General features: G+C 46.6%; 1 protein-coding gene across 5 annotated transcripts in view; it reads left to right on the forward strand.

Annotated features, from left to right (window-relative positions):
* L3MBTL1 (L3MBTL histone methyl-lysine binding protein 1) overlaps nt 1–27,485 on the forward strand; it is a 70,039-nt gene that overhangs the window by 9,781 nt on the left and 32,773 nt on the right. For 2 of the 5 annotated variants that reach the window (XM_069752314.1, XM_069752315.1), the window contains 7 exons: nt 10,878–10,974; nt 11,652–11,775; nt 11,872–11,992; nt 12,353–12,464; nt 17,235–17,326; nt 25,712–25,816; nt 26,841–26,976. In XM_069752314.1, coding sequence (XP_069608415.1) covers nt 10,878–10,974; nt 11,652–11,775; nt 11,872–11,992; nt 12,353–12,464; nt 17,235–17,326; nt 25,712–25,816; nt 26,841–26,976 — 787 coding nt within the window. The remainder of the gene's footprint in view (nt 1–10,877; nt 10,975–11,651; nt 11,776–11,871; nt 11,993–12,352; nt 12,465–17,234; nt 17,327–25,711; nt 25,817–26,840; nt 26,977–27,485) is intronic. The other 3 variants (XM_069752318.1, XM_069752317.1, XM_069752316.1) reach the window with 3 other exon arrangements.

The raw sequence follows: 27,485 nt of genomic DNA on the forward strand, positions 1-27,485 counted from the left end.
CCAGCGACCAACGATGCCGGTAACCAGGGTAAACATCGGGTTACTAAGCGCAGGGCCGCGCTTAGTAACCCGATGTTTACCCTGGTTACCATCCTAAAAGTAAAAAAAACAAACACTTCATACTTACCTTCCGCTGTTTGTCCCCGGCGCTCTGCTTCTCTGCACTGGCTGTGAGCGTCGGGCAGCCGGAAAGCAGAGCGGTGACGTCACCGCTCTGCTTTCCGGCCGCTGTGCTCATAGCCAGGGCAGAGAAGCAAAGGGCAGGGGACAGACAGCGGAAGGTAAGTATGAAGTGTTTGTTTTTTTTTACTTTTAGGATGGTAACCAGGGTAAACATCGGGTTACTAAGTGCGGCCCTGCGCTTAGTAACCCGATGTTTACCCTGGTTACCAGCGAAGACATCGCTGAATCGGTGTCACACACGCCGATTCAGCGATGTCAGCGGGAGAGCCAGCGACCAAAGAAATTCCTGGCCCTCTAGCCCCGACCAACGACATCACAGCAGGATTCTGATCGCTGCTGCGTGTCAAACTGAACGATATCGCTAGCCAGGACGCTGCAACGTCATGGATTGCTAGCGATATCGTCTAGTGTGAAGGTACCTTTAGTGTACACCAGCCAATGCATGCTTATCAGTAATAAAATACTTGACTAGTAAACCATAAAACATTTCCTCTCTTGGGACCGTATGGAAGAGTTATAGCTATAGCACCAATAAATCAATGAACATGATTCATTTATTGGCTCTTTATGAAAGTGCTTGTCACATCGCTCTAGATTGTAGCTGCACTGTACGTACTTCTCATGAACAACAGCATGCATATAAAAGACTCTATGACTAGTGCTTGTACAGTAATATCTGATAACTAGATGGTGGCCCGATTCTAACGCATCGGGTATTCTAGAATATGCATGTCCACGTAGTATATTGCCTAGTCACGTACTATATTGCCCAGTCACGTAGTATATTGCCCAGTCACGTACTATATTGCCCAGCCACATAGTATATTACCCAGTCACGTACTATATTGCCCAGTCACGTAGTATATTGCCCAGTCACGTAGTATATTGCCCAGTGATGTAGTATATTACCCAGTCACGTACTATATTGCCCAGCCACGTAGTATATTGCCCAGCCACATAGTATATTACCCAGTCACGTACTATATTGCCCAGCCACGTAGTATATTGCCCAGCCACATAGTATATTGCCCAGTCACGTAGTATATTGCCCAGCCCGCGTAGTATATTGCACAGCCCGCGTAGTATATTGCCCAGTCACGTAGTATATTGCCCAGCTATGTAGTATATTGCCCAGTCACGTAGTATATTGCCCAGTCACGTAGTATATTGCCCAGCCCGCGTAGTATATTGCACAGCCCGCGTAGTATATTGCCCAGTCACATAGTATATTGCCCAGTCATGTAGTATATTGCCCAGTCACGTAGTATATTGCCCAGCCCGCGTAGTATATTGCACAGCCCGCGTAGTATATTGCCCAGTCACGTAGTATATTGCCCAGCTATGTAGTATATTGCCCAGTCACGTAGTATATTGCCCAGTCACGTAGTATATTGCCCAACCCGCGTAGTATATTGCCCAGCCCGCGTAGTATATTGCCCAGCCCGCGTAGTATATTGCCCAGCCCGCGTAGTATATTGCCCAGCCCACGTAGTATATTGCCCAGCCCGCGTAGTATATTGCCCAGCTCGCGTAGTATATTGCCCAGCCCGCGTAGTATATTGCCCAGCCCGCGTAGTATATTGCCCAGCCCGCGTAGTATATTGCCCAGCCCGCATAGTATATTGCACAGCCCGCGAAGTATATTGCCCAGCCCGCGTAGTATATTGCACAGCCCGCGTAGTATATTGCACAGCCCGCGTAGTATATAGCAATGTGGGCATCATATCCCTGTTAAAAAAAAGAATTAAAATAAAAAATAATGATATACTCACCTTCCGTTGGCCCCTGGATCCAGGAAGCATTTACCGAAGCTCCTCGCACGCTCCGGTCTCAAGAGTGCATTGCGGTCTTGCGAGATGATGACGTAGCGGTCTCGCGAGACCGCTACATCATCATCTCGCGAGTTCGCAATGCATGGACCGGTAACCGGAGCATCGCGAGGAGCGGGAAAGGCGCCAGAAGGTGAGTATATGATGATTTTTTATTATTTTTAACATTAGATCTTTTTACTATTGAGGCTGCATAGGCAGCATCAATAGTAAAAAGTTGGTCACACAGGGTTAATAGCAGCGTTAATGGAGTGCGTTACACCGCGACATAACGCGGTCCATTAGCGCTGCCATTAACCCTGTGTGAGCGCTGACTGGAGGGGAGAAGGAGCGACCATGTTGCCACCGGACTGCGCCCGTCACTGATTGGTCGTGGCAATGGTCGTGGGCGTTTTACCATGACCAATCAGCGACTTGGATTCCATGACAGACAGAGGCCACGACCAATGAATATCCATGACAGAAAGACAGAAGGACAGACAGAAGGACAGACAGAAAGACAGAAGTGACCCTTAGACGATTATATAGTAGATCTGAAAATATTCTTAAATGGAATCTGTCACCAGGTTTTCTCCGCCTAATCTGAGAGCAGCATAACGTAGAGACAGAGACCCTCACTCTAGTGATATGTCACTGGGTTGCTAGCTGTAGTTTTAATAAAATCACTGTTTTATCAGCTGAATATTATCACTAGAGGACTAGTAAATCTTCTACCATTTAGTCCTAAATATTCATGAGCTCTGTATAACCCCATCCCCACCACTGATTGGCAGTTTTCTGCCCATACACATTGTACAAAAAAGCTGTCAATCAGTGGTGGGGGTGGGCTTTATACAGAGATAAGAATTTCTACCTCTTCCGATAGTCCTACAACCTGCAGTAACCACTGATCCACCAAACCACTGCATGACCATCTCTACCCTCACCTACTGTATTCTCACCCATCCCTTGTAGATTGTGAGCCCTCGTGGGCAGGGTCCTATCTCCTCCTGTACCAGTTATGACTTGTATTGTTTAAGATTATTGTACTTGTTTTTATTATGTATACCCCTCCTCACATGTAAAGCGCCATGGAATAAATGGTGCTATAATAACAAATAATAATAATAATAATTCTGATAACTGGTTGATCTGCAGATGATAAAACTGTGATTTTATCAACATGACACTAAAGAGATCAGTAAGTTATACAAAGCTGGAATCAGGATCTCTGTCTACACCATGCTGCTCTCAGATTTGGTAGTAAAAGTAAAACAGAATTCCTTCAAACCTCACTCACGTAGGAATAACACTGAAAACTGAAGAACACAAAAGAAATAAAAAGCAGCAGCAAGGAAAAAAAATGGTACCAAAATTCTGCATGTGCTAAATCCACTGACAGCAATGAATTTCATAAATTCCCATTTACTGCACATCTGGTTATTGCTATAAAACAGCATAATGTTAACAATTATTAATTAACTTATGTACTGAACTATTGTTACTAAGCATGATGCAGGTTTGTCTTTTTTAAGTTAATGTAGGATTATGGTTATGATCTAATTCTGCTTCCAAATGAATACCGTATTTTTTTGGACTACACGACGCATCGGACCATAAGATGCACCCCAAATTTTGGGTTGAAAATAGCAGAAAAAAAGATTTTTATAAGATGGGGGTCCGTCTTATTGTCGGAATTTAAGGTACCTGAGGGCTGGCTGTTGTACAGCAGGGTCACAGGAGGCATGGTCCCTTCCTCAGGATAAATACGGTCCGGTGTCGTTGGTGCTGATGTTCGGTGTGGGCTGTGGGGAGTGCACTTTAGCAGGGTTCCTTCCTGCTAAGGTGGGCGACACCATGGCCTGGTGTCCACGAGGGGTTGCGGCAGTGGTGTGGCGGCGGCAGAGGTGCAGTGATGCTGAGGCGCGGTGGGTGGTACGGCGTGCACCTGAGCAGGGTCCCTTCCTCAGGTAGGGTGACTCCGCGGCTCGGTGTCCAAGGTGAGCAATTAATCATGGGTTTCTCGGTGGTGGAGGCCATCTTCCTGAGGCCGTGCATGCGCAGATTGCGTACTCTGCTTCCCGGGGCTTCAGGAAAATGGCAGTCGGAGGCAGTGCATGCGCAGATGGAGATTGCGGCAGCCATTTTCCTAAAGCCGAGATCTCAATCTGTGAACTCGGCTTCAGGAAAATGGCCACCACAATCTCAATCTGCACATGCGCGGTCTCCCACAGCCATTTTCCTGAAGCCCCGGGAAGCAGAAAACTCAATCTGCACACGCGCTGCCTCAGAAAGATGGCCACCGCCACCGAGAGACCCGTGATTCACCCGGCTCTGCTCTCAGTCGGCACCCCACCTGAGGAAGGGACCCTGCTCAGGTGCACGCCGTTCTGTTCACCGTGCCTCAGCATCGCCACACCTCTGCTGCCACACACCGCTGCCGCAACCAACCGGTAAGTCTGTATTCGCACTATAAGACAAACCCCCCACTTTCCTCACAATTTTTCTCCTTCGCCTCATTGGGGGACACAGGACTGTGGGTGTATGCTTCTGCCGCCAGGAGGCTGACACTAAGTAAACTTGAAAAAAAAAAGTTAGCTCCTCCTCCATCATATACACCCTGACACTGGCTACCAGAGACTCCAGTTTATGCTTAGTGTCTCAAGGAGGCACATCTCTGGGTCCTGGATCGTGGACCCGATTTTTCAACACCTTTGGATTGAAGGGGCGACTGACCTTTTTGAGGGTCCGATCTCCCCAAACCATCAACGGGCAAGTACGTGCGATATTTCTCCACGTATCCTTTCCCGCTACGTGGGATTATTCACCGGACTTAGCCCTGACCACCCTGAGGTACCTAGACTCCAGGCTGTACAGGTGCCCGTGAGTTGTCCGTGTGTTCCCCCTGATTTCTACACCCCTGTGGGTGTTAGTTTGGGGTGGTGACGGTCCCTCTCCTTATCCTGGGGATAATGGAGATAGGGTTCCTGCACCGTCATTTTTTCTACCCCTCGTTGAGGGATCTAGTGGCGGGGACGTCGGCACCAATCTAACAGTCGGCGTCTATCCAGTGGATTCTTTGTCCACTGGTTTGTGCTGGAAAGGATATGTCCACTTACGAACCATCTCACAGCCCCCCCCCCCGCCAATATCTATAGGAGGGTTCACAAGGGTTGCTCCTGGCTTTACCTGTACATCCTCCGGGAGTGCGGTACCTCTTTTCAGCGGCCGGCGCGACGCTGCGGCATGATCCGGGTGGTCCCAGCTGCTGTCTCATGCGGCGCTGTAGCGTTGTCGGCGCTGCAGCGACGCTGCAGCGTGGTCCGGCGGTGCGCGGTGTTAGGAGCAGCGCTGCAGGTACGGCGCCGCTATCCCCCCATAGGCTTCGGACCTGCCTGGCTGCTTCTCCTCATGGGGCAACTTCCTGGAGCCGGGACTTCCGGTCTTCGGACCGCGCTGTGAGGCCCCGCCCCCTCCGGCGCGTCATTTCTGGTTCCGGCTCTCCGTGTCCTACAGGGGGAAAATTGAAGCCCCGGCTTTGGGCCTGCTCCAGGCCGCAGCATCTCTGGCGGTCCCTCCCCCTAAGGCCTGCTGTACATTTAAGACAGCGTTTGTTGGGCCTCACATCGTGCCTTTAGGATCCATCTCGGTACTCGTGGGGACTCAGGACTGGGGTAAGTGCTTCTTCCTGCATCTGGCTGAAGCATTCTTTTTTGTCCCAGTCTCTGGCCCTGGGTATAGCATTACGGATCGTTATGTCTAGAAAGGTTAAGACTCACACAGTTCTTTTTTCCAGTTGTGTATCTTGTAGTACCCTTTTTCCGCACGCCCAAAGTAGTCGCCTATGTGAGGCCTGTGACGCTGAACGTGTCCAGGAGCCCCCCCCTGCCAGTCCTCCAGTAGTCTCTCTGGCTCCGGTCCCTCAGGCAGACGCTGTGGTAGCCCCACCGGAATGGGTCACGTCCTTGTCACAATCCATGGCGTCCCTTACTGAAGCGATCAAATCTCTGCAGACCCCGGCGGTCGGGACCGATAATCCACCTGCCTCAGAGAGGGCCTCGGGATCTCAGGAGTCTTCGGCCTGCAGGGGCCGCGCTCTCACTCGACAGACGCATGGAAAGCGGATTCGCAAAGCGTCTCCCAGGCACTCAGGTGCTTCCGCATCTTGGAGTTCCGTATCTCGCTCTCCTTCCCCTGCAGAAAGCGGTGAAGTTGAGACTGACTACGAGTCGGAAGGGTCTCTTAATTTTGATAAACCTGGATTTCAGGAGTCAGTAGACAGCCTAATTGAAGCTGTCAATCAGTCTTTGGGGATAGAGGACGAGCTCGTCTCTGCCTCCGATCATAAGGTCTCGTTTAAGCGGACTAAACGGGCCCATAGGGTTTTTTCCTCTCATCCTGAGTTCGAGGACCTGATTCGTTGCAATCGGGAGCACCCGGACAAACGCTTTTCAGGGCAAAGAGCTCTGAAGGCTAGGTATCCCTTTGCTTCGGAACTTTGTAGCAATTGGGCAGAAAATCCTTCTGTAGATCCTCCAGTGTCCCGTTTAGCCTCTAACACGTTGCTATCTCTCCCTAATGGATCATCAATTAAGGATCCTACGGATCGTCTGATAGAGAGTTTGGCTCGTTCCGTCTTTGAGGCCTCAAGCTCAGCACTTTTTCCTTCCTTTGCAGCAACTTGGGTTGCCAGGGCTATGATTTCTTGGTCAGACTCATTATCTAAGGCTCTCCAAGAAGGTAATGTGTCAGCAGAATTGGCTGAAATGTCGTCTCAGGTAGCTATGGCCGGTAGCTATCTGATTAACGCATCTCTGGACGCGGCAGATTGTGCTTCTTCGGCTGCGTCTAATGCTATTGCCATCAGAAGGGCCCTTTGGTTAAGGTCCTGGCGGGCTGATTCTACCTCTAAAAAATCTCTTACATCCCTGCCGTATCAGGGTGGTCGTTTGTTCGGAGAAAAGCTGGATCAGCTCATTTCTGACTCCACAGGAGGGAAAAGTAAGTTTCTTCCTCAGCAGAGGGCTAGACAGCCTTTTCGGCGCCAATTCCAGGCCCGTTTCAGAACCTTTCGCTATGTCAGATGGGCCCCAGCAGCAGGTTCTCCTGCGCAGGGTCAGCCCAAGCAGGACCGAGACGGTCGGACCCCTTATACAGCCAGCCAGGGGGGAAGAATGCGTCCCCAGTCCTCTAGATCCAGAGGTTCTAGGACGCAAAGATTTTCGGCCAAGTGACTGGAGGCCTCTTCCGGACGTCTCCAAAAAAGTAGGCGGACATCTACTTTTATTTCGCCAGGTCTGGTGTCAGGTAATCCACGACCAGTGGGTGGCAGAGCTCGTATCTTCAGGTTACAAGATAGAGCTGGTTCAGCTGCCTCCTCCCCGGTTCTTCCCATCCCGTCTTCCCAGGTGCAAATCTCTTCGTCAAAGCCTGTTCAATTCCATAGAGTCTCTCCGTATCAGCGGTGTCATTTCTCCTGTTCCAAAGGAAGAAAGGTTTCAGGGCTTTTATTCCAATCTTTTTGTAGTCCCCAAAAAGGATGGAGCAGTGAGGCCTATCCTAGATCTCAAGCTCTTAAACAGGTTTGTCCGCGTTTGTCACTTTCGGATGGAGTCTCTACGGTCGGACATCGCTTCTCTGGAAAAGGGAGAATTTTTGGCCTCAGTAGACATTCAGGATGCTTATCTTCATATTCCCATCTTTCCGCTCCATCAAAGATTTCTCCGGTTTGCCGTAAACAATCTACACTTCCAGTTCACGGCATTACCTTTCGGACTGGCCTCCGCTCCCAGGGTGTTCACAAAAGTCATGTCGACTGTGGTGTCCATTCTGCACTCCCGAGGTATAGTCGTCTTGCCATACCTAGACGATCTGCTGATCAAGGGACCGAAATTTCTATCTTGCAGGGAAAATGTCGGCATCACTCTGGACACCCTTTCCCGTCTAGGTTGGGTGGTAAATTTAAAGAAGTCTTCCCTACAGCCGTCTCGAAAAATCTCTTTTTTAGGCATGATCTTCGACACCTCTCAAGCCCTAACTATCCTTCCCCAGGACAAGGTCTTAGCCCTTCGGCGGGAAGTGAAGAATCTTCTACAACCATACCCTCATACGATTCGGTCCGGGATGAGGGTGTTAGGAAAGATGGTTGCAACCATAGAGGCGGTTCCGTTTGCACAGTTTCATCTTCGACCCCTCCAGCGTGCAATCCTATCAGTATGGAACAGAAATCCTCTCTCTCTCAACCGCAAATTTCAGTTGTCTTTCCAGACCAAGCAGGCTCTCGCTTGGTGGCTAAACAGCTCATCTCTACTCAGGGGAAAGCCTTTTCCCCCAACCAATTGGCTAGTGGTCACAACAGATGCCAGTCTCCTGGTTTGGGGAGCAGTGTTCTTCCATCATACAGCTCAGGGACGCTGGTCTCCTCAGGAATCAGATCTCCCCATCAATATCTTAGAGATTTGAGCAGTCCGGCTAGCCTTGTTGCGTTTCCACCACCTTCTGGCGGGTCGCCCTGTCCGAATTCAATCGGACAATGCAACGGCGGTAGCCTACATAAATCACCAGGGGGGCACCCGCAGCAAGGCAGCCATGAAGGAGGTAAAACAGATTCTACTCTGGGCGGAGAGAAATCACTCTGTGATCTCGGCGGTCCACATTCTGGGCGAAGAAAACTGGGCGGCAGATTTCTTAAGCCGTCAGGGCCTAGCCTCCGGGGAATGGTCTCTCCATCCCGAGGTTTTTTTGCAGATATGCCATCTTTGGGGAACTCCAGACGTGGATCTAATGGCATCCAAGTTGAATGCTAAGGTGCCCAGTTTTGTCTCTCGGTACCGAGATCCCCAGGCTATCGCTGTAGATGCGCTGGTACTGTCTTGGAACCAATTTCATCTCGCTTATTTGTTCCCTCCTCTGGCACTGCTCCCGAGAGTAATCAAGAAGATCAAATCAGAGAGAGTGCCGGCCATCCTGATAGCTCCGGATTGGCCATGACGGACCTGGTATGCAGACCTGGTACAACTTCTCGCCGGGGTTCCTTGGCGGCTCCCCGATCGGCCGGATCTTCTATCTCAAGGGCCGATCTACCACCAGAACTCAGAGGTCCTACGTTTGACGGCCTGGCCGTTGAATCTTGGGTTTTAACTCAGGCTGGGTTTTCTCAAGAAGTGGCTGATACCATGATCAGTGCACGTAAGTCCGTCTCGGCCAGGATTTATTATCACACTTGGAAGGTGTTTCTTTCCTGGTGTAGAGAGCGCGGGCTGCCTACTCTGCGTTTTTCCGTTCCAAACATTCTAGCCTTCCTTCAAGCAGGCCTGGTTTCTGGGCTTGCTCCTAGTACTCTTAAAAGGCAGGTTTCGGCTTTATCAGTTCTTTTTCAGCGCAAGATTGCTCCTAATCGTCAAGTCAGGACTTTTTTTCAGGGAGTCGCTCATAAGGTCCCTCCTTATAAGACTCCTTTGGAAGCTTGGGACCTTAATCTGGTCTTAAGGGCTTTACAGGACGCTCCTTTTGAGCCTCTTCAAGAGGTTTCTTTGATGTTTCTTTCTTGGAAAGTCGTATTTTTAGTGGCCATAACGTCCATAAGACGGGTATCGGAGCTGGCAGCCCTTTCTTGTCGTCCTCCTTTTTTGCGTTTTCATCAGGACAAGGTGGTGCTCAGACCATCACCGTCCTTTTTGCCGAAAGTTGTTTCATCATTTCATATCAATGAAGATATTGTTCTGCCCTCTTTTTGTCTGGCACCTGCGCACCGTGTAGAAAAAGCTCTCCATACGTTGGATCTGGTGAGGGCTCTGAGGAGGTACGTTTCCCGTACGGCTCCTTTTCGCCAGACAGATGCTCTGTTTGTCCTTCCGCAGGATCGCAGGAAGGGATGCGCGGCTTCAAAATCTACCTTGGCCAGGTGGATAAGGGCGACCATTCAGGAGGCTTATCGCTCCATGGGCATGACGGTTCCGGCCGGAATCAAGGCTCATTCGACTAGAGCGGTAGGGGCTTCCTGGGCCGTTCGGCACCAGGCCTCAGCAGAGCAGGTTTGCAAGGCTGCGACCTGGTCTAGTCTGCACACATTTGTTAAGCATTATAATATTCACTCCCAGACCTCTGCAGATGCAAGTCTGGGTAGAAGAATTCTTCAAGCGGCAGTGGCGCATTTGTAGACAAACATTATCTGGATGTCTTTTACTGGTGAGTTATTTTTCCCACCCAGGGACTGCTTTAGGACATCCCACAGTCCTGTGTCCCCCAATGATGCGAAGGAGAAATAGGGATTTTTGTGTTACTCACCGTAAAATCCTTTTCTCTGAGACGCTCATTGGGGGACACAGCTCCCTCCCTGGTAGCCTTATGGCTGCTTTGGTTATATCTGATTATATTAGTCAGTAGGATCTTTTCTAGACATAAAGTTTCTGTATTTATGCTGTTATACTATTTTTTGTGTTTTTGTTCTCCTACTGCTTTTTGCACCAAACTGGAGTCTCTGGTAGCCAGTGTCAGGGTGTATATGATGGAGGAGGAGCTAACTTTTTTTTTTCAAGTTTACTTAGTGTCAGCCTCCTGGCGGCAGAAGCATACACCCACAGTCCTGTGTCCCCCAATGAGCGTCTCGGAGAAAAGGATTTTACGGTGAGTAACACAAAAATCCCTATTTTTGAGGAAAAAGTGAGTCTTATAGTCCGAAAAATACGGTAAGTACTCAATGCTCACCAATGCGGGAGCTATCCCTTTCTATTCTCAGACATGTAGATTTAGTCAGTATTTTGTATCAATCCATTCTGGTTTTGGTTTGAGAATACTGATGAAATATACTAATTAGATTACTGCAGCGTGAAAGTGGCCTAAATCTGGAATGTGTGCATGAGGCCTTATTCTTCATTTCTCTGTTAGTTTTGTTTCAGCTCCTTGGATCCTAAAGAGGAGACTTCCATACACCCCATAGATGAAAGCCCCCAACAGACCATAAACAGCCACATGTACCCACAAGGTAACCCCTAACTCTATGTCTGTAATGTGTAACAGTCATGCCAATGTTTAGTTCACATTACATAATGTGTGGACTTTTGTGTACTCTGAATTCATAGGGAATATAAAAACTACACACCTCTGTTAAGTGTTTCCACCTTTAACTTCACCCATAATATGTACAAATCCATTGAATATTTTACTGAAATCTTGAAATCTTTGCCAGTGGAAAAAGAAAATTAAAAAGCTAAAATTATGTGGTTGCATAAATATGCACACCTTTAAACTAATATTTTGTTGGAATACCCTTTGAATTTATTACAGCATTTAGTCTTTCCTTGCAGTAGCACTCCAAATTTGTCAGATTGTGAGGGCATCTCAGGAGTACAACCCACAGATTTTCAATCAGATACAAGTATACTTAGTGTCTTGACTAAAGCCCCAGTGTCAGTTGCCAAAAACAGTCCCATAATGCTGCCTCCACCATGCATCACTGTGGATATGGTATTATTTTGTGATTCTCAGCGTTGGCTTTGCACCTTTTGGAATTATGACCAAAAAGTTCAAATTTGGGTGTGTAGGTGGTTGTCTAGAAATGTAAAAAATGAATGGGTACTTTTGTTAGAATGGGCATCCATAAATCTTTGCTTTTAGTACTGCATTTGACACTGTAGATAAGTTTGTTTTCCTACTCTTCAGGCCTTGAAGGAAAGGAGAGTCCTCCTTCTGATACTACTCTGTGTCTCTGTGATACCTGTGGCTGCCAGCACGTGCCTGGAGCCAAATGTGAAACATGTGGTGAAGTCTGTCAAGTTAAAGAAAGGTGAGACTAAAATATGCAGGTGACATTAAATGGAGGGAGTGGTGGTTAGGGAGTGGGTCGGTGTCACCCTCTCCCTGGTTTCTGGGGTGTCCACAGCAGGTCCCTGGTCGTGGAGCCATCAAAAGGGTTTGGGGTAGGCAACGAGACCCCAAAACCTGTCAAGAAAAGGAGACCAAAAGAATATCAGAGTCCAGCAGATTCGGAGGCTGAGCCAATGGTGAGGAAAGAGTCATCACTGTATTCATGTCAACTGCGTATTGTCCTTGCCAATGTTATGAATGGAGAGTGCAGTAGGGACCTGGACTGGTTCTTGTATTTGGGGTCTCAGTGTTATGGTTTTAGTCCAGAACTGTATATGTCAACTGTGTGGTTTGTCACGAGATTTAAAGAGTAATTATTGTGTTAGAATTACCCGGATCTGAGAATACATATTGCACTGTGTAATATCACTGTGGTGTTGTATCACTGCGCTGCTCAATAAGGCCAATATTCTGGGTGCGGCACGATGCATGCTCTTGTGTGCTGTCATTGTAATACAATTTTGCCACATATGTACCTGGAAAGTATTTCTATTCAGATTTCTATTCAGGAAAAGCAGAAAGAAAGGAATACCCCTGGAGATGCTGATGATCCACCGCTAAGGAGCTCAGAAGGGGAACTGTGGAGCCAGAGAGAATCACAAAGTACCGGTAAGTTTTTGACTCTATAATAATATCATGGCTTAGATACAGACAAAGCAGTGTGAAATATTTTGGGAAGGGTGTGTGAAACTGAGCAAGAAACAAAGCACAATGAATCCATTTTTGTTGATCGGATTCCTAGTTTTGTAGTATGGAAATTAGCATTACCTACCAAACTATCAGGACACAAGCCTGTTTACTTGGGGTTATTCCCTCATTATACACTGCTCAAAAAAATAAAAGAAACACTAAAATCCCACATCCTAGATATCACTTAATTAAATATTCCAGTTGTAAATCTTCATTCATTACATAGTGGAATGTGTTGAGAACAATAAAACCTAAAAATGATCAACGTAAATTACAACTAATATCCCACGGAGGTCTGCAGTTGGAATGATGCTCAAAATCAAAGTGGAAAATGAAGTTACAGGCTGATCCAACTTCAGTTGAAATGCCTCAAGACAAGGAAATGATGCTCTGTAGTGTGTGTGGCCTCCACGTGCCTGTATGACCTCCCTACAACGCTTGGGCATGCTCCTGATGAGGCGGCGGATGCTCTCCTGAGGAATCTCCTCCCAGATCTGAACTAAAGCATCCACCAACTCCTGGACAGTCTGTGGTGCAACGTAATGTTGGTGGATAGTGCGAGACATGATGTCTCAGATGTGTTCAATCGGATTCAGGTCTGGGGAACGGGTGGGCCAGTCCATAGCTTCAATGCATTCATCTTGCAGGAACTGCTGACACACTCCAGCCACATGAGGTCTGGCATTGTCCTGCATTAGGAGGAACTCAGGGCCAACCGCACCAGCATATGGTCTCACAAGGGGTCTGAGGATCTCATCTTGGTACCTAATGGCAGTCAGCTACCTCTGGTGAGCACATGGAGGCCTGTGTAACCCTCAAATGAAATGCCACCCCACACCATTACTGACCCACTGCCACACCAGTCATGCTGAAGGATGTTGCAGGCAGCAGATCGCTCTCCACGGCATCTCCAGACTCTGTCACATGTGCTCAGTGTGAACCTGCTTTCATCTGTGAAAAGCACAGGGCGCCAGTGGCGAATTTGCCAATCTTGATGTTCTGTGGCAAATGCCAAGCGTCCTGCATGGTGTTGGGCTGTGAACAAAACCCCCATCTGTGGACGTCGGGCACTCAGACCATCTTCATGGAGTCAGTTTCTAACCGTTTGTGCAGATATATGCACATTTGTGGCCTGCTGGAGGTCACTTTGCAGGGCTATGGCAGTGCTCCTCCTGTTCCTCCTTGCACACAGGCTGAGGTAGCGGTCCTGCTGCTGGGTTGTTGCCCTCCTACTGCCACTTCCACGTCTCCTGGTGTACTGGCCTGTCTGGCCTGGTGGCCTCTGGACACTACGCTGACAGACACAGCAAACCTTCTTGCCACAGCTCGCATTGATATGCCATCCTGGATGAGCTGCACTACCTGAGCCACTTGTGTGGGTTGTAGAGTCCGTCTCATACTACCACGAGTGTGAAAGCACAACCAACATTCAAAAGTGACCAAAACATCAGCCAGAAAGCATTGGTACTGAGTTGTGGTCTGTGGTCCCCACCTGCAGAGCCACTTCTTTATTGAGTGTGTCTTGATAATTGCCAATAATTTCATCTGTTGTCTATTCCATTTGCACAACAGCATGTGAAATTGATTGTCAAACAGTGTTGCTTCCTAAGTGGACAGTTTGAGTTCACAGAAGTTTGATTCACTTATAGTTATATTCTGTTGTTTAAGTGCTCCCTTTATTTTTTGAGCAGTGTATATTTAGCAATTATTTTTTAAATTTCTTAGTAAAAGTGTTTTGCCAAAATGGAAATGACCTAAATAGACACTGACACCAGTATGACCAATCTGAAAAAGTAGAGCTGCAGTGTAAAATATTGGGGACAGGGAAGTGTCCTGAGCTATTAATGAGCCCAGAGAGGTTCCAATTTCAATTTTTATTTATCGCATTTACATAGCGCCATCAAATTCAGCTTTACACACATTATAATCACTGTCCCTAGTGAGATTTTAATCCAGGACCCCATTGCTGTAAAGCAATACTGCTAACCAGAGGCGTTGCTAGGGGTTTGGTTCAGGGGGGGTGGCAAAACTTTTGAGTGGCTCCTAACCAGGTAACCGTGATTACAAATATGGTGGCACACCCTAATAGTGGATGCAGTAGGACCTCAGCAGATGACAGAGCTGTTAGTTAGAAAAAATCCCTATACAAAGCACAACACTGATGTTACTGCCATATGGGGACCACATAGTGGTAGATACAAGTGTTGAATAACATGGAACAGACTACAGTACAGTTATATATAGTGACTTACAGCTGATGCTCTTTCTGGTGGAGTTATTCACTTTTCCTGTCTTCTCCAGCCACGACTCGGCTGCAGAGATTACTAAAAAGACATTTATGACTTGTCACATTTCAGGCACCATATCCATCTATCCCTAACCTCCACAAACTCCTTATCATACTGATACCCCAATGCTGAGCCGCTGCTGTCGTATGTGTTCCTATTACTGCACTTACTGTGTGGTACTGTATGCCCTCTAATTTTTCTCCTGTTGGAGCCCTAGATTCCCCTTTCATTGCACTCAAAGTATGATGTCAACAAAAATGTCCCACAAACACTAAAATATCCCTACAGTGAATTATTCCTACATAGTACCTAGTATGATGACGCTACTGTACCCCACCCCTGAACTGCCCCAGAGAAGTGTGGTGACCCCATCACAGTATGATTTCCCAACTGTGACCCCCATGCAACTCACCATGCAGTATAATGGGCCTACACACAATATAATGGCCCTATACAGCCCTCCACATAGTGTGATAGAACCCACACAAACCTTCACACTGTATAATTGCTTACATATAGTTTAAAGGCTCCCACATAGTCACCCAAAGATTACAATAATCCCCACACATAGCCCTCCAAATATAATAGCCCCCACATAGTCCTCCATACAGTGTAATGCATCCCATAGTCTATATAGTAAAATGCATCCTATGGTCCATACAGTATAATGCACCCCATAGTCAATACAGTATAATGCATGCCCCACAGTCCTCCATACAGTAAAATGCACGCCTTATAGTCCATACAGTATAATTCGCCCCATAGCCCATACAGCATAATGCACCCCATAGTCCTCCATACAGTTTAACGCACCACATAGTCCTCTATACAGTTTAATGCATCCCATAGTCCATACAGTATAATGCACCCATAGTCCTCCATGCAGTATAATACACCCCATAGTCCTCCATATACTATAATACACCCTGTCCTCCATACAGTATAATGCACCCCACAGTCCAGACAGTATAATGCACTCCATCGTCCTCCATGCAGTATAATACATCCCATAGTCCTCCATACACTATAATACACCCTGTCCTCCATATACTATAATACACCCTGTCCTCCATAAAGTATAATGCACCCCATAGTCCATACAGTATGATGCACTCCATCGTCCTCCAAGCAGTATAATACATCACATAGTCCTCCATATACTATAATACACCCTGTCCTCCATATAATAATAATAATAATAATAATTTTATTTATATAGCGCCAACATATTCCGCAGCGCTTTACAAATTATAGAGGGGACTTGTACAGACAAAAAACATTACAGCATAACAGAAATACAGTTCAAAACAGATACCAGGAGGAGTGAGGGCCCTGCTCGCAAGCTTACAAACTATGGGGAAAAGGGGAGACACGAGAGGTGGATGGTAACAATTGCTTTAGTTATTCGGGCCAGCTATAGTGTAAGGCTCAGGTGTTCATGTAAAGCTGCATGAACCAGTTACCTGCCTAAGTATGTAGCAGTACAGACACAGAGGGCTAATACTGCATAAAGTGTATGAGAACATGATGCGAGGAACCTTTTTTTTTTTTTTTATTATAAATAGGCCACACAGGGATCGTTAGGTTAATGCATAATACACCCTGTCCTCCATACAGTATAATGCACCCCATAGTCCATACAGTATAATACACCTCAGAGTCCTCCATACAGTATAATGCACCCCATAGTCCATACAGTATAATACACCTCATAGTCCTCCATACAGTATAATGCACCCCATAGTCCATACAGTATAATACACCTCATAGTCCTCCATACAGTATAATGCGCCCCATAGTCCATACAGTGTAATGCACACCCATAGTCCTCAATACAGTTTTATGGCCACTACAATGTCCTAAAAAAATTAAATAAAATACAATACTCATGTCCCCTCCTTCTTACTTGCTGCTCCGGTCTCCACAGCTTATCTTCTGAAGTGTTGCACATGTTAGCGTAGAGGAAGCAATATAGTAGTGTTATCACACTGAGATGTCAGACACTGATGAAGAATGATGTGGGAGGAAGCATTAACTGATGCTCCCTCCTCTATCATTGCTTTCAACTGTATCAGCAGATGCCGACACAGATAAACTGGTGGGGGCTGGGGAGAAGTTTGGTGCCAGCGTTGGTCCCCATAGCTTGGTCCCCATAGGATTGTGTCTCCCTGCTCTGCTGCCGAATTTAACGGTGTCAGCGTTTCGGATGCTTATATAGGTAAAAGTAGCGTAGTTCCGAGTGGGCCCCTCAAAGCACGGGGCCCGGGGTGGCTGCACCCTCTGCCCTCCTGGTAGCTACCCTACTGGTGCAAGCAGATAGTCTCTGCGCCGATACCTTAGTTTTTGTATCCTTCAAGTCCCACATTTTTCTATACAATTATGGACACTTGTCTTATTAAAGTTTCAGGAGATGAGTTGGGAGATTCTTGGTCTTGGTCTTCCTACCTGGAGGAACAGAAATGTAGTGCAGCTCCTCTCAATCTCTTTCGGGAGGTAAGTCTGGATTATGAAAACATGGAAAATATTTAAGATTTATAAAATAAATATTTATTCCATAAAACTCGTGAGTCAAAGAAAAATATGTTCTCATATCATGTGATCAAACAACATTATAATAAAAAAAAAAGTTGAACTACAACACATAACAAAACGTAATATCACCATAAAAGAAACAAGTCGCATAGCGCTTTCAGATGTTTTGTGAGCAACTTTTCTAACTGGTAGTCAATTTCTTCCCCTTGTGGCATGGCCATCCTATTTGCGCTCTATTTTTGTGCTGCACAATTTTAAATGTAGCAATTAATTTTTACCATTGTAATGAGAAACGCTCGGAAATCTCTTGGCATTTCAGCAGCAATTTACAGTGATTTGTCTCTAGCAGTACTTCACTCCTGGAAAGTCTACATTGTAGAGCTACCTTCAGGCTGCACTCAGAGCACCATATTTCACAAGCTGTATACAGACCGCAATGCCCAGACTGACCGCAGGTCTCCCGACCCCAACATACAGCATCGCAGGCATATACGAGTCTGCAACTTTGGGTCAGTCTGGGCATTTTAGTCGATATACGGATTGTGGAGTACGGCAGTCTGAACTTGGCCTAAGAATATGGAGGACTCTGTAGTGCCACTGGCAGGCTCTGACTTATTAGCAGTCATAATTTCCCCTCACCTCATGCCCCGACATATTGCCTGGTGGGCATATCCTTAAGGACGTAGTCAGGCTGCCTTATTACTCACGTGAGGATCACAGCGCAACCCTCGGACCGGTCGTCGGCTCTCTTGACCTGAGAGTGAGAGTATGTATTTGCGATGCAATCCTCGCGCAAGTGTCTGAGCCCTTAGGCCATGTTCACACCATCCTTTTTTTCATGCGGAATCGCCGCGATTTTCCCGCTGCGGGTCCGCAGCTGTTTTCCATGCAGGGTACATTACAATGTACCCTATGGAAAACAGGAACTGCTGTGCCCACATTGCGGAAAATCGCGAAAAAAGCCGCACTGAATAGCCGCGGTAAAAAAGAAGTACCATGTCACTTCTTTTTGCGGAACTGCAGCGGTTCTGCACCCATAGACCTCCATTGTGAGGTCAAACCCGCAGTAAAACCTGCAGACGAAAAAAATATCTGCGGGTTTTCTGCAGAACCGCTGCAGTGTGGCTGCCCCCCCGTGCCCCAATCCCACCCCCCCATGCTCCGATGCCACCCCCCCCGTGCTCCGACGCCCCCCCCGTGCCCTCATCTCCCCCCCTTATACTTACCCGGCCTCCCGGTGTCCGTCCGTCCGGCCGTCTTCTCCCTGGGCGCCGCCATCTTGCAAAATGGCGGGCGCATGCGCAGTGCGCCCGCCAAATCTGCCGGCCAGCAGATTCGTTACAAAGTGCATTTTGATCACTGAGATATAACCTATCTCAGTGATCAAAATAAAAAAAATAGTAAATGACTCCCCCCCTTTGTCACCCCCATAGGTAGGGACAATAAAAAAATTAAGAATTTTTTTTTTTTTCCCACTAAGGTTAGAATAGGGTTAGGGTTAGGGGTAGGGTTAGGGGTAGGGTTAGGGGTAGGGTTAGGGGTAGGGTTAGGGTTAGGGGTAGGGTTAGGGGTAGGGGTAGGGTTAGGGGTAGGGTTAGGGGTAGGGTTAGGGGTAGGGTTAGGGTATTTTCAGCCATTTTACCGCTAAAAAACTTCCTAGAAAACACACAGACTCTGCATAGAAAACTGCATCAAAAAACGCACCAAAAAAAGGACCTGCGTTTTCTGCCAAGAGCTGCGGTTTTTAGTCCTGAAAAAAAAGGAGGGAAATCAGGAACGTGTGAACATAGCCTAAGGCCGGAGTCACACATGCGAGAAACACGTCCGTGTCTTGCATGTGAAAACCAAGCTCTGGTGCCGGCACTTGGGAGCGGAGTGTGCAGCTCCATGTGTTGCTATGTGGCCGCATGCTCCGTTCTGGAGTGCCGGCACCAGAGCTTGCTTTTCACATGTGAGACACGGACGTGTTTCTCGCATGTGTGACTCCGGCCTTAAAGGGAACCTGTCACCCCGTTTTTTGAGATTGAGCTATAAATACTGTTAAATAGGGCCTGCGCTGTGTGTTCCTATAGTGTATGTAGTGTACCCCGATTCCCCATGTATGCTGAGAAATAACTTACCAAAGTCGCCGTTTTCGCCTGTCAATCAGGCTGGTCAGGTCGGGAGGGCGTGGTGACATCGGTGGTTCTTCCTCAGCTTTACGTTGGTGGCGTAGTGGCGTAGTGGTGAAGACACAGCGCGCGATCTGCGCTGTCATCCCTTTCGTCGGTGGGGGCGGCCATCTTCCTGGGGCCGCGCGTGCGCAGATCGAGTGCTCTGCTGCACGGGGCTTCAGGAAAATGGCCGCGGGATGCCGCGCGTGCGCATTAGAGATCGCGGCGGCCATTTTCCCAAAGCCGAGTTTGCATCTCGGCTTTGGGAAAATGGCCGCCGCGATCTCTAATGCGCACGCGCGGCATCCCGCGGCCATTTTCCTGAAGCCCTGTGCAGCAGAGCACTCGATCTGCGCACGCGCGGCCCCAGGAAGATGGCCGCCCCCACCGACGAAAGGGATGACAGTGCAGATCACGCGCTGTGTCTTCACCACTACGCCACTACGCCACCAACGTAAAGCTGAGGAAGAACCACCGATGTCACCACGCCCTCCCGACCTGACCAGCCTGATTGACAGGCGAAAACGGCGACTTTGGTAAGTTATTTCTCAGCATACATGGGGAATCGGGGTACACTACATACACTATAGGAACACACAGCGCAGGCCCTATTTAACAGTATTTATAGCTCAATCTCAAAAAACGGGGTGACAGGTTCCCTTTAAGGAGAGAAAACAGGTAAAAGACACATACATTTTTTTTTACTTGATACATATTAATGACACTAGATGGCAGTATAGACTGATATAATAACTTATAGTGCAGTAGCTGTTTCATACAAAAGACTGAAGAATGATAAAGCCCCACTCCAGTGACTTTTTTTTTTAATTTGCCCTGTTGTTAAGAATTGTGTGTGTCATGAAGGTAGTAACATACTCTCCGGTCACCATCTTCTTTTATGGTTTCAGCAGCGTTCCTGTCCCCACCAGCACCATGTGATCTCTCCTGTAATCTCCCCAATACATGATTCTTGATAAGGGGGGAAAAAATTACTGAAATGGAGCCTTAATGAGGTTGTCTAATTTATCCATGGGCTTGCAAATATTGGAAATAACAAACACTGCAATACTCACCCGTCCCAGGTCCAGTGCTGTCTTTTCCCCGCTGCAGCAGTGAGGCATCACTGGACCTGGGGAAGGTGAGTGTTGTTGTGTTTGTTATTTTCTTCATTTGCTAACCTATGGATAAATAAATTATTTCAGGACAACCCCTCTAATCGCACATAGTACTCCAGGTTTACTCGCAGAACAGTTATGTTTCAAGGGACACTGTCACCTGGATTTGGAGGGAACAATCTTCAGCCATGGAGGCGGGGTTTGGGGGTGTTTGATTCACCCTTTCCTTACCCGCTGGCTGCATTCTGGCTGCAATATTGGATTGAAGTTCATTCTCTGTCCTCCGTAGTACATGCCTGCACAAGGCGGGTAAGGAAAGGGTGAATCAAAAACCCCCAAACCCCGCCTCCATGGCTGAAGATTGTTCCTTCCAAGTCCAGGTGACAGTGTCCCTTTCATGAACCCTTTAATAACCACTTTTTATCAATCCACTTGAAAACTGCGTCAGATTTATTTATCAAGAGAGTTTTTGGCTGCTCCACTCCAGGAAAATAGATCATGCACTCTATTCACAGTTTATGGGGTGTGTGCAGGATGGTATACTGTGCTAGGCAGGTATAATGCTCTTAGATACAGTCCAAAATTTTTGGACAATGATTGAATCTTTGTGATTTCAGCTGTGAAATATCCTGTGAAACATGTAGGAATTACAAACATTTTTCTACAAAGCCTCCTCTTTGAAGGGAACCTGTCACCCCCCTCAGGCATTTGTAACTAAAAGAGCCTCCTTGTGCAGCACAAATGCTGCATTCTGACAAGGTGGCTCTTTTAGTTCGGGTCCCTGGCACTGCTGAAATAACCGTTTTTGAAATTTGTCCCTCATACCGTGAAATCCCGTAATCCAGATGCCTCACAGAGGTTAATCATGGCCTCTGCGCGCCGGGCGCCGCCTCCTCTTCCTTCATTAGCGTCCCCGGCGCCTGCGCTGTAAGTTCGAAGGGCAGCGCAACTGCGCATGCCCGAAAAAAAAAATAAGTGCACAGGCGCCGAGGACGCTAACGAAGGAAGAGGAGACGGCACCCGGCGTGCAGAGGCCATGATTGACGGCTGTGAGGCGTCTGGATTAGGGGGGAAAGAGCTACCCCCATGGCGATTTCACGGTATGAGGGACAAATTTCAAAAACGATTCTTTCAGCAATGCCAGGGACCTGAACCAAAAGAGCCACCTTGTCAGAATGCAGCATTACTGCTGCACAACGTGGCTCTTTTAGTTACAAACGCCTGGGGGGTGACAGGTTCCCTTTAAGGGGCTCAAAAGTAATTGGACAAACTGTTAGGACTGGCGGAATGCACCAAATAATAATTAGAGATGATATAAGGTGCGTTCGTAGTCCAGGGTCCACCGTGCAGCTATGACACCTGCTGCTTGGTAATGATGCACTATATGGCGGTATAATGTGAGTACACACACGGGTTAGCTTCACCCGGTATGAAGGAAGCGAACCCTGTTGCGTCACAGGGCCGCGATACCGCACAGAGAGCGCAAGTAAAAGGTCACAGAACTCTGCCTCAGACTCAGGGTAAGAGTCCCTCTAGATCTCTTGCGCTCGACACCGCTACTGGGGTGCCAGGGAATTAAATAAAGTAAACATTTACCGCACAGGAGTGCGTGCAGCGCCGCTCTGGCGGACGCACACTAACCATCCTAACTAGGGCCAGGAAAGCGCACTAACTGCGCACGGCGCTGCTCTGGCGGTCGCTACTAACTGGATTCAGTTTCTTGTGCTAATATGCAGGATAGCACTGTCGGGCGCTAGGTAGCTCTACCATTCGAAAGCAGGCAACAACACTAGGGATGGGAATGATTCTGAGCTTTCATCCATCGACAGGCATATATCCACACACATAAGTTTACACTAGCTCATAGCCGAGCAGCCATGCAAATCTTTTATAGAAGTAGCACTCGAGGACTTTCCTGATGGTCCAATAAGGAGCCGCAACAGGACCTGAGCATGTGACCCCCGACCTCCAAGGTCATCCTGTGTTTATTCTCAGTGTGGGAAAAGCAGGACTTAGTCCCTGAAACAACTGCTTGCTGCTGATCAGTGCTGGCTACAAAGGCAGAGCCTGGAAAGGCAGGAGTGCCCAAGCGCACAATATCAACTTGAGCCAGATGCTGGGATCGACGTCTCAACTGCATTCTGTAATGCTGTAGATAAGCCCCTGATGTAACCTGAAAGATAAGAAAAACAAGTTAGATTATACTCACCCAGGGGCGGTCCCAGTGCGGTCCGATGGGCATCGCGGTCTGGGTCTAGCGCCTTTCATCTTCATACGATGTCGTCCTCTTCTTTGCTTCGTGCCGCGGCTCCTGCGCAGGTGTACTTTATCTGCCCTGTTGAGGGCAGAGCAAAGTACTGCAGTGCACAGGCGCTGGGAAAGGTCAGAGAGGCCCGGCACCTGCGCACTGCAGTACTTTGCAAGAAGCAAAGAAGAGGACGTCATCGTATGAAGATGGGAGGCGCCGGACCACGACGCCCATCGGACCGAACTGGGACCGCCCCTGGGTGAGTATAATCTAACTTGTTTTTCTTATCTTGCAGGTTACATCAGGGGCTTATCTACAGCATTATGGAATGCTGTAGATAAGCCCTAATGGCGGCGGCCTTAGCTTATAGGCCTAAAATGGGGTGACAGATTACCTTTAAATACATTGTAGAGATTCCTTAGCAGGCCTGAAGTCTGGAAGATGATGATGTCACCAAACACAGGGTTTCCTCCTTTGTGATGCTTTGCCAGGCCTTTACTGCAGCTGTCTTCAGTTGTTGCTTGTTTGTGGGTCTTTCTGCCTTAAGTTTTATCTTTAGCATTTGAAAAGCATGCTTAATGAGGTTGAAATCTGGGAATTGATTCAGCCATTGCAGAATATTCCACTTCTTTGCCTTGAAAAACTCCTGGGTTGAATTCGGAACATGTTTTGGGTCATTGTCCATCTGTACTGTGAAGCTCAGTACAATCAACCTTGCTGCATTTGGTGGAATCTGAGCAGAACGTATAGCCCTGTACACTTCAGAATTCATCCGGCTGCTTCTGTCTACAGTCACCTCATCAATAAAGACTAGTGACCCAGTGTCATTGGAAGCCATGACTGACCATGCTATCACACTGCCTCCACCATGTTTTACAGAGGATATGGTGTGCTTTGGATCATGAGCTGTTCCAAGCCTTCTCCATGTTTTCTTCTTTCATCATTCTGGTTCTAGAATGCTCCAAAGAATGTTTTTCCAGGACAGTAATGGTTTCTTTAGATATTTTTAGGCAAAGTCTTATCTGGCCTACTTTTAAGACTGATTACTGTTTTGTCCCATGTGATGAACCCTCTGTATTTGGTCTCATGAAGTCTTCTCTTTCTGGTAGAGTTAGATACTGAAACACCTACTTCCTAGAGAGTTTTCACTTGGGTGGATGTTGTGAAAAGATTTTCCTTCAGCATGGAAAGGATTCTTCGATCATCCACCACTGTTGTCTTCTGTCGATATCCAGGCCGTTTTTTCAGTTCCCAAGCACACTACACTTTTTTTTGCAGAATATACTAAACTGTTGATTTGGCCACTTCTAACATTTCTGCTATGTCTCTGAAGGATTTCTTCTTTTTTCAGTCTAATGATGGTCTATTTCTCTTCATTGATTGCATGTTATGGGTTCACAACAACAGCTTCCAAATGCAAATACCACATCTGGAATCAGATCCAGACCTTTCACCTGCTTAATTGTGATGGATTAGCAAGGGAATAGCCCATCCACCCCATTAAATAGCTTGCAAGATAACTGTCCAACTACTTTTGGTCCCTTTAAAAAGAGGTAGCTACATATTAAAGAGCTGTAATTCCTAAACCCTTACTCCAATTAGGGAGTGAATACCCTCAAATTAACTCCTTCACCCCGGGCCCTTTTTCATTTTTGCATTTCTGTTTTTCACTCCCCTTCTTCCCAGAGCCATTACTTTTTTAATTTTCCGTCGGGCTTGTTTTTTGCGGGACAAGTTGTACTTTTGAATGACGCCATTGGTTTTACCATGTCATGTACTCAAAAACAGGGGGAAAAATTCCAAGTGCGGTGAAACTGCATAAAAAGTGCAATTCCACAACTATTTCTGGGATTTTTTTTACCATGTTCACCAAATTCTAAAACTGACCTGCCATTATGATTTTCCAGGTCATTCCAAGTTCATAGACACCAAACATGTCTAGGTTCTTTTTTACTATCTTTTGATCGCCCGTTATTGCATTTTAATGCAATGCTGCAGCAACCAAAAAAATGTAATTCTGGCGTTTTGACTTTTTTTCTTGTTACGATATTAAGAAATGGGGTATGTGAACTTTTGATCAAGGTCATTTGGATGTTTTGGGTTGTCATTATGATTTAAAAAGAGAAAACACAGTAGTCTGACAATAAATGGCTTCACCAACCACTAACCATGAGTGGAGAAAAAGTTTTGGTGTTATCATTCATATTCTCTGAAAAAAGGCCAAGAAAACAAAAATTATGCCAGGGTATGTAACTTTTGAGCACAACTGTACACTACAAATGTTCAAAGTGATCCCCATTGGTGACACTGCAGATGTGTAGGTGGTACTCCAGTTCTGTCCAGATGCTTGCTGTGCCAGCATATCCTCGGGAACAGACGCCACTGTCTCAGGTTGTTCAGATCTTGTGGCTGGGAGGGGGGAGATACAATGAGACCTTGATGTAGCCCCACAGGAAGAAGTCACAATTTGTTAGATATTAGGCTCAACCTGATACAATGCATCAGTGAAACAGTGGAGCCCATATCTGAAGACATGGTGACAAATGTCTGGCCAGCACTTAGAATACCGCCTACACATCTGCACTATCACCAGTGGAAATCACTTTGAACAATCGTACTGTATAGATAAAACTTGGATAGCTAGTTGTCTATTCACGTTAATAAACTTGTGTCATGTTCTCTGTGAATACCGAGGATATCATTTTGCACCATCCTTTTTGAATCACTATGTATTTGGAGTCAATTTCACTTATGCACAGCTTCCGACTCTCACATCTTATCAGTATAATGTTTTGTCTGTATGATAAAGTGATTGATTATTTTCTTGCAGTGGCAACTGGGAACACAGCACAAAAATGGCTTCAAGGTGGGGATGAAGCTAGAAGGAATCGACTCCCAGCATCCATCCATGTATTTTATCCTTACTGTGGCTGAGGTGAGATGGCCATACAAAGGTAGAAAAAATACTGGAAAAACTGCAGTCATGTAAAAAATGGCATTATTACTCTGCAAAACTTAAAGATGTTATGATATCAGATTAATAAATTTATTTTCAGAGACGGTGCCACTCTTGACCATGGGCTGTATCTAGTATGGAGTCCTTCTCAGTGCTAAGTGATGTAATGATACTGAACCTCTTTATCTAGGAGCGGAGATAGACAGTACTGGGCCCCAGTGCAAGAACAGTATAAGGGCCCTTTGCACAATTCCACCTGGTTTGGAGGTAGAAGTGGTCCTCTTACCTCTTGGGCTCATATGCTACTGTACAGGTTGCACCAACGCTATATCTGCCCAGTTCTTTATCTACAATAAAGGGTGTTTGGTCGTCTGGCCATTTCACCACTGGATGACACATATGGTTGCCTAGTTTAAGTTCTCCATTCTAGCAATTGGTGAGGGTCCCAGCTGACCATCACTGTTGTAACAATTGTCACTTACTGAGAGATAATTGATATTTTTTGTAGTCTGGAATGTCCTGTTAAAGGGGTGTTCTCATCTTGGACATTGATGCTTATGCTTTATCCTATAAATGTCCCAAATGAGACATCATGTGAACTTACATCATGCAGTTTTAACCTGCTTTACACATACTTTTTATGTGGCTTTTTTGGCTTGTAGAAAGCACCATCACATTCCTGTATTTTTTTTACAAACATTTTTTTGGGGTGTATTTTTTTTGCTATTCAAAAATTAAGTAAATACCCCTAACTTTTGTTTGTAGTGCTTTCCGTATTTTGTTATTGATGTATAGAAAACATCTGGCAGCAGTCATTAAAGCTGGAAAACATGCTGCGTTTTTCCTTAAAACTGTAAAAACCCTCACTCCTGAAAATGTTTTTTCTTATCAATTTGTATGTCATTTCAGTTTTTATAGGGTGGAATTATATTGTTTTTTTGTTTTGTTTTTTTTTAAAGTCACCATTAATTTGTATGATTTTTTCTGCATTTTTGTACTTTAGGTTTGTGGGTTTCGAATAAGAGTTCACTTTGATGGGTACTCAGACTGCCATGATTTCTGGGTGAACGCAGACTCACCTGATATTCATCCAGCTGGCTGGTGTGAAAGGACTGGACACAAATTACAGCCCCCAAAAGGTCATGATGAAAGAATGTTTTTACCTGCTTTGCCATTTAGTTGTGTTTTTTTTTCACTTCAGATATACAAAAACTTTTATTCCATCCAATCACTTAAACTTTCTTGTTACCTTTATGGCAATAAACAACTTCTGAGAACAAATGTTATCGCACCAGAGACTTTCTTCCCCATCTGTCTTATCTTTCTTAGGCCGGGGTCCAACTCATGCGGGTCTCTTTCATCAATACCCGGCACTGCCGCCGGCACTGGGGACCGGAGCGTTCAGCTGCATAGAAATACATACAGCCACAAACTCCGGTCCCGAGTGCTGGCGGCAGTGCCGGGTATTGATGAAAGAAACCCGCGTGAGTTTCTCGCATCACACTCGGAAGTGTGACCCCGGCCTTATACCAGACCACACCTTTACCAAACACCCAATGTGCCAAATGCCTTTCTCCAGCCATCCTTTGTATGAGACCATTCATTTCCTACCTCTTCATTGTACTTTTGAATTCTTCCCTATATTTTT

This window comes from Ranitomeya imitator, chromosome 2 (genome assembly GCF_032444005.1).
Source record: "Ranitomeya imitator isolate aRanImi1 chromosome 2, aRanImi1.pri, whole genome shotgun sequence".
NCBI lineage: Eukaryota > Metazoa > Chordata > Amphibia > Anura > Dendrobatidae > Ranitomeya > Ranitomeya imitator.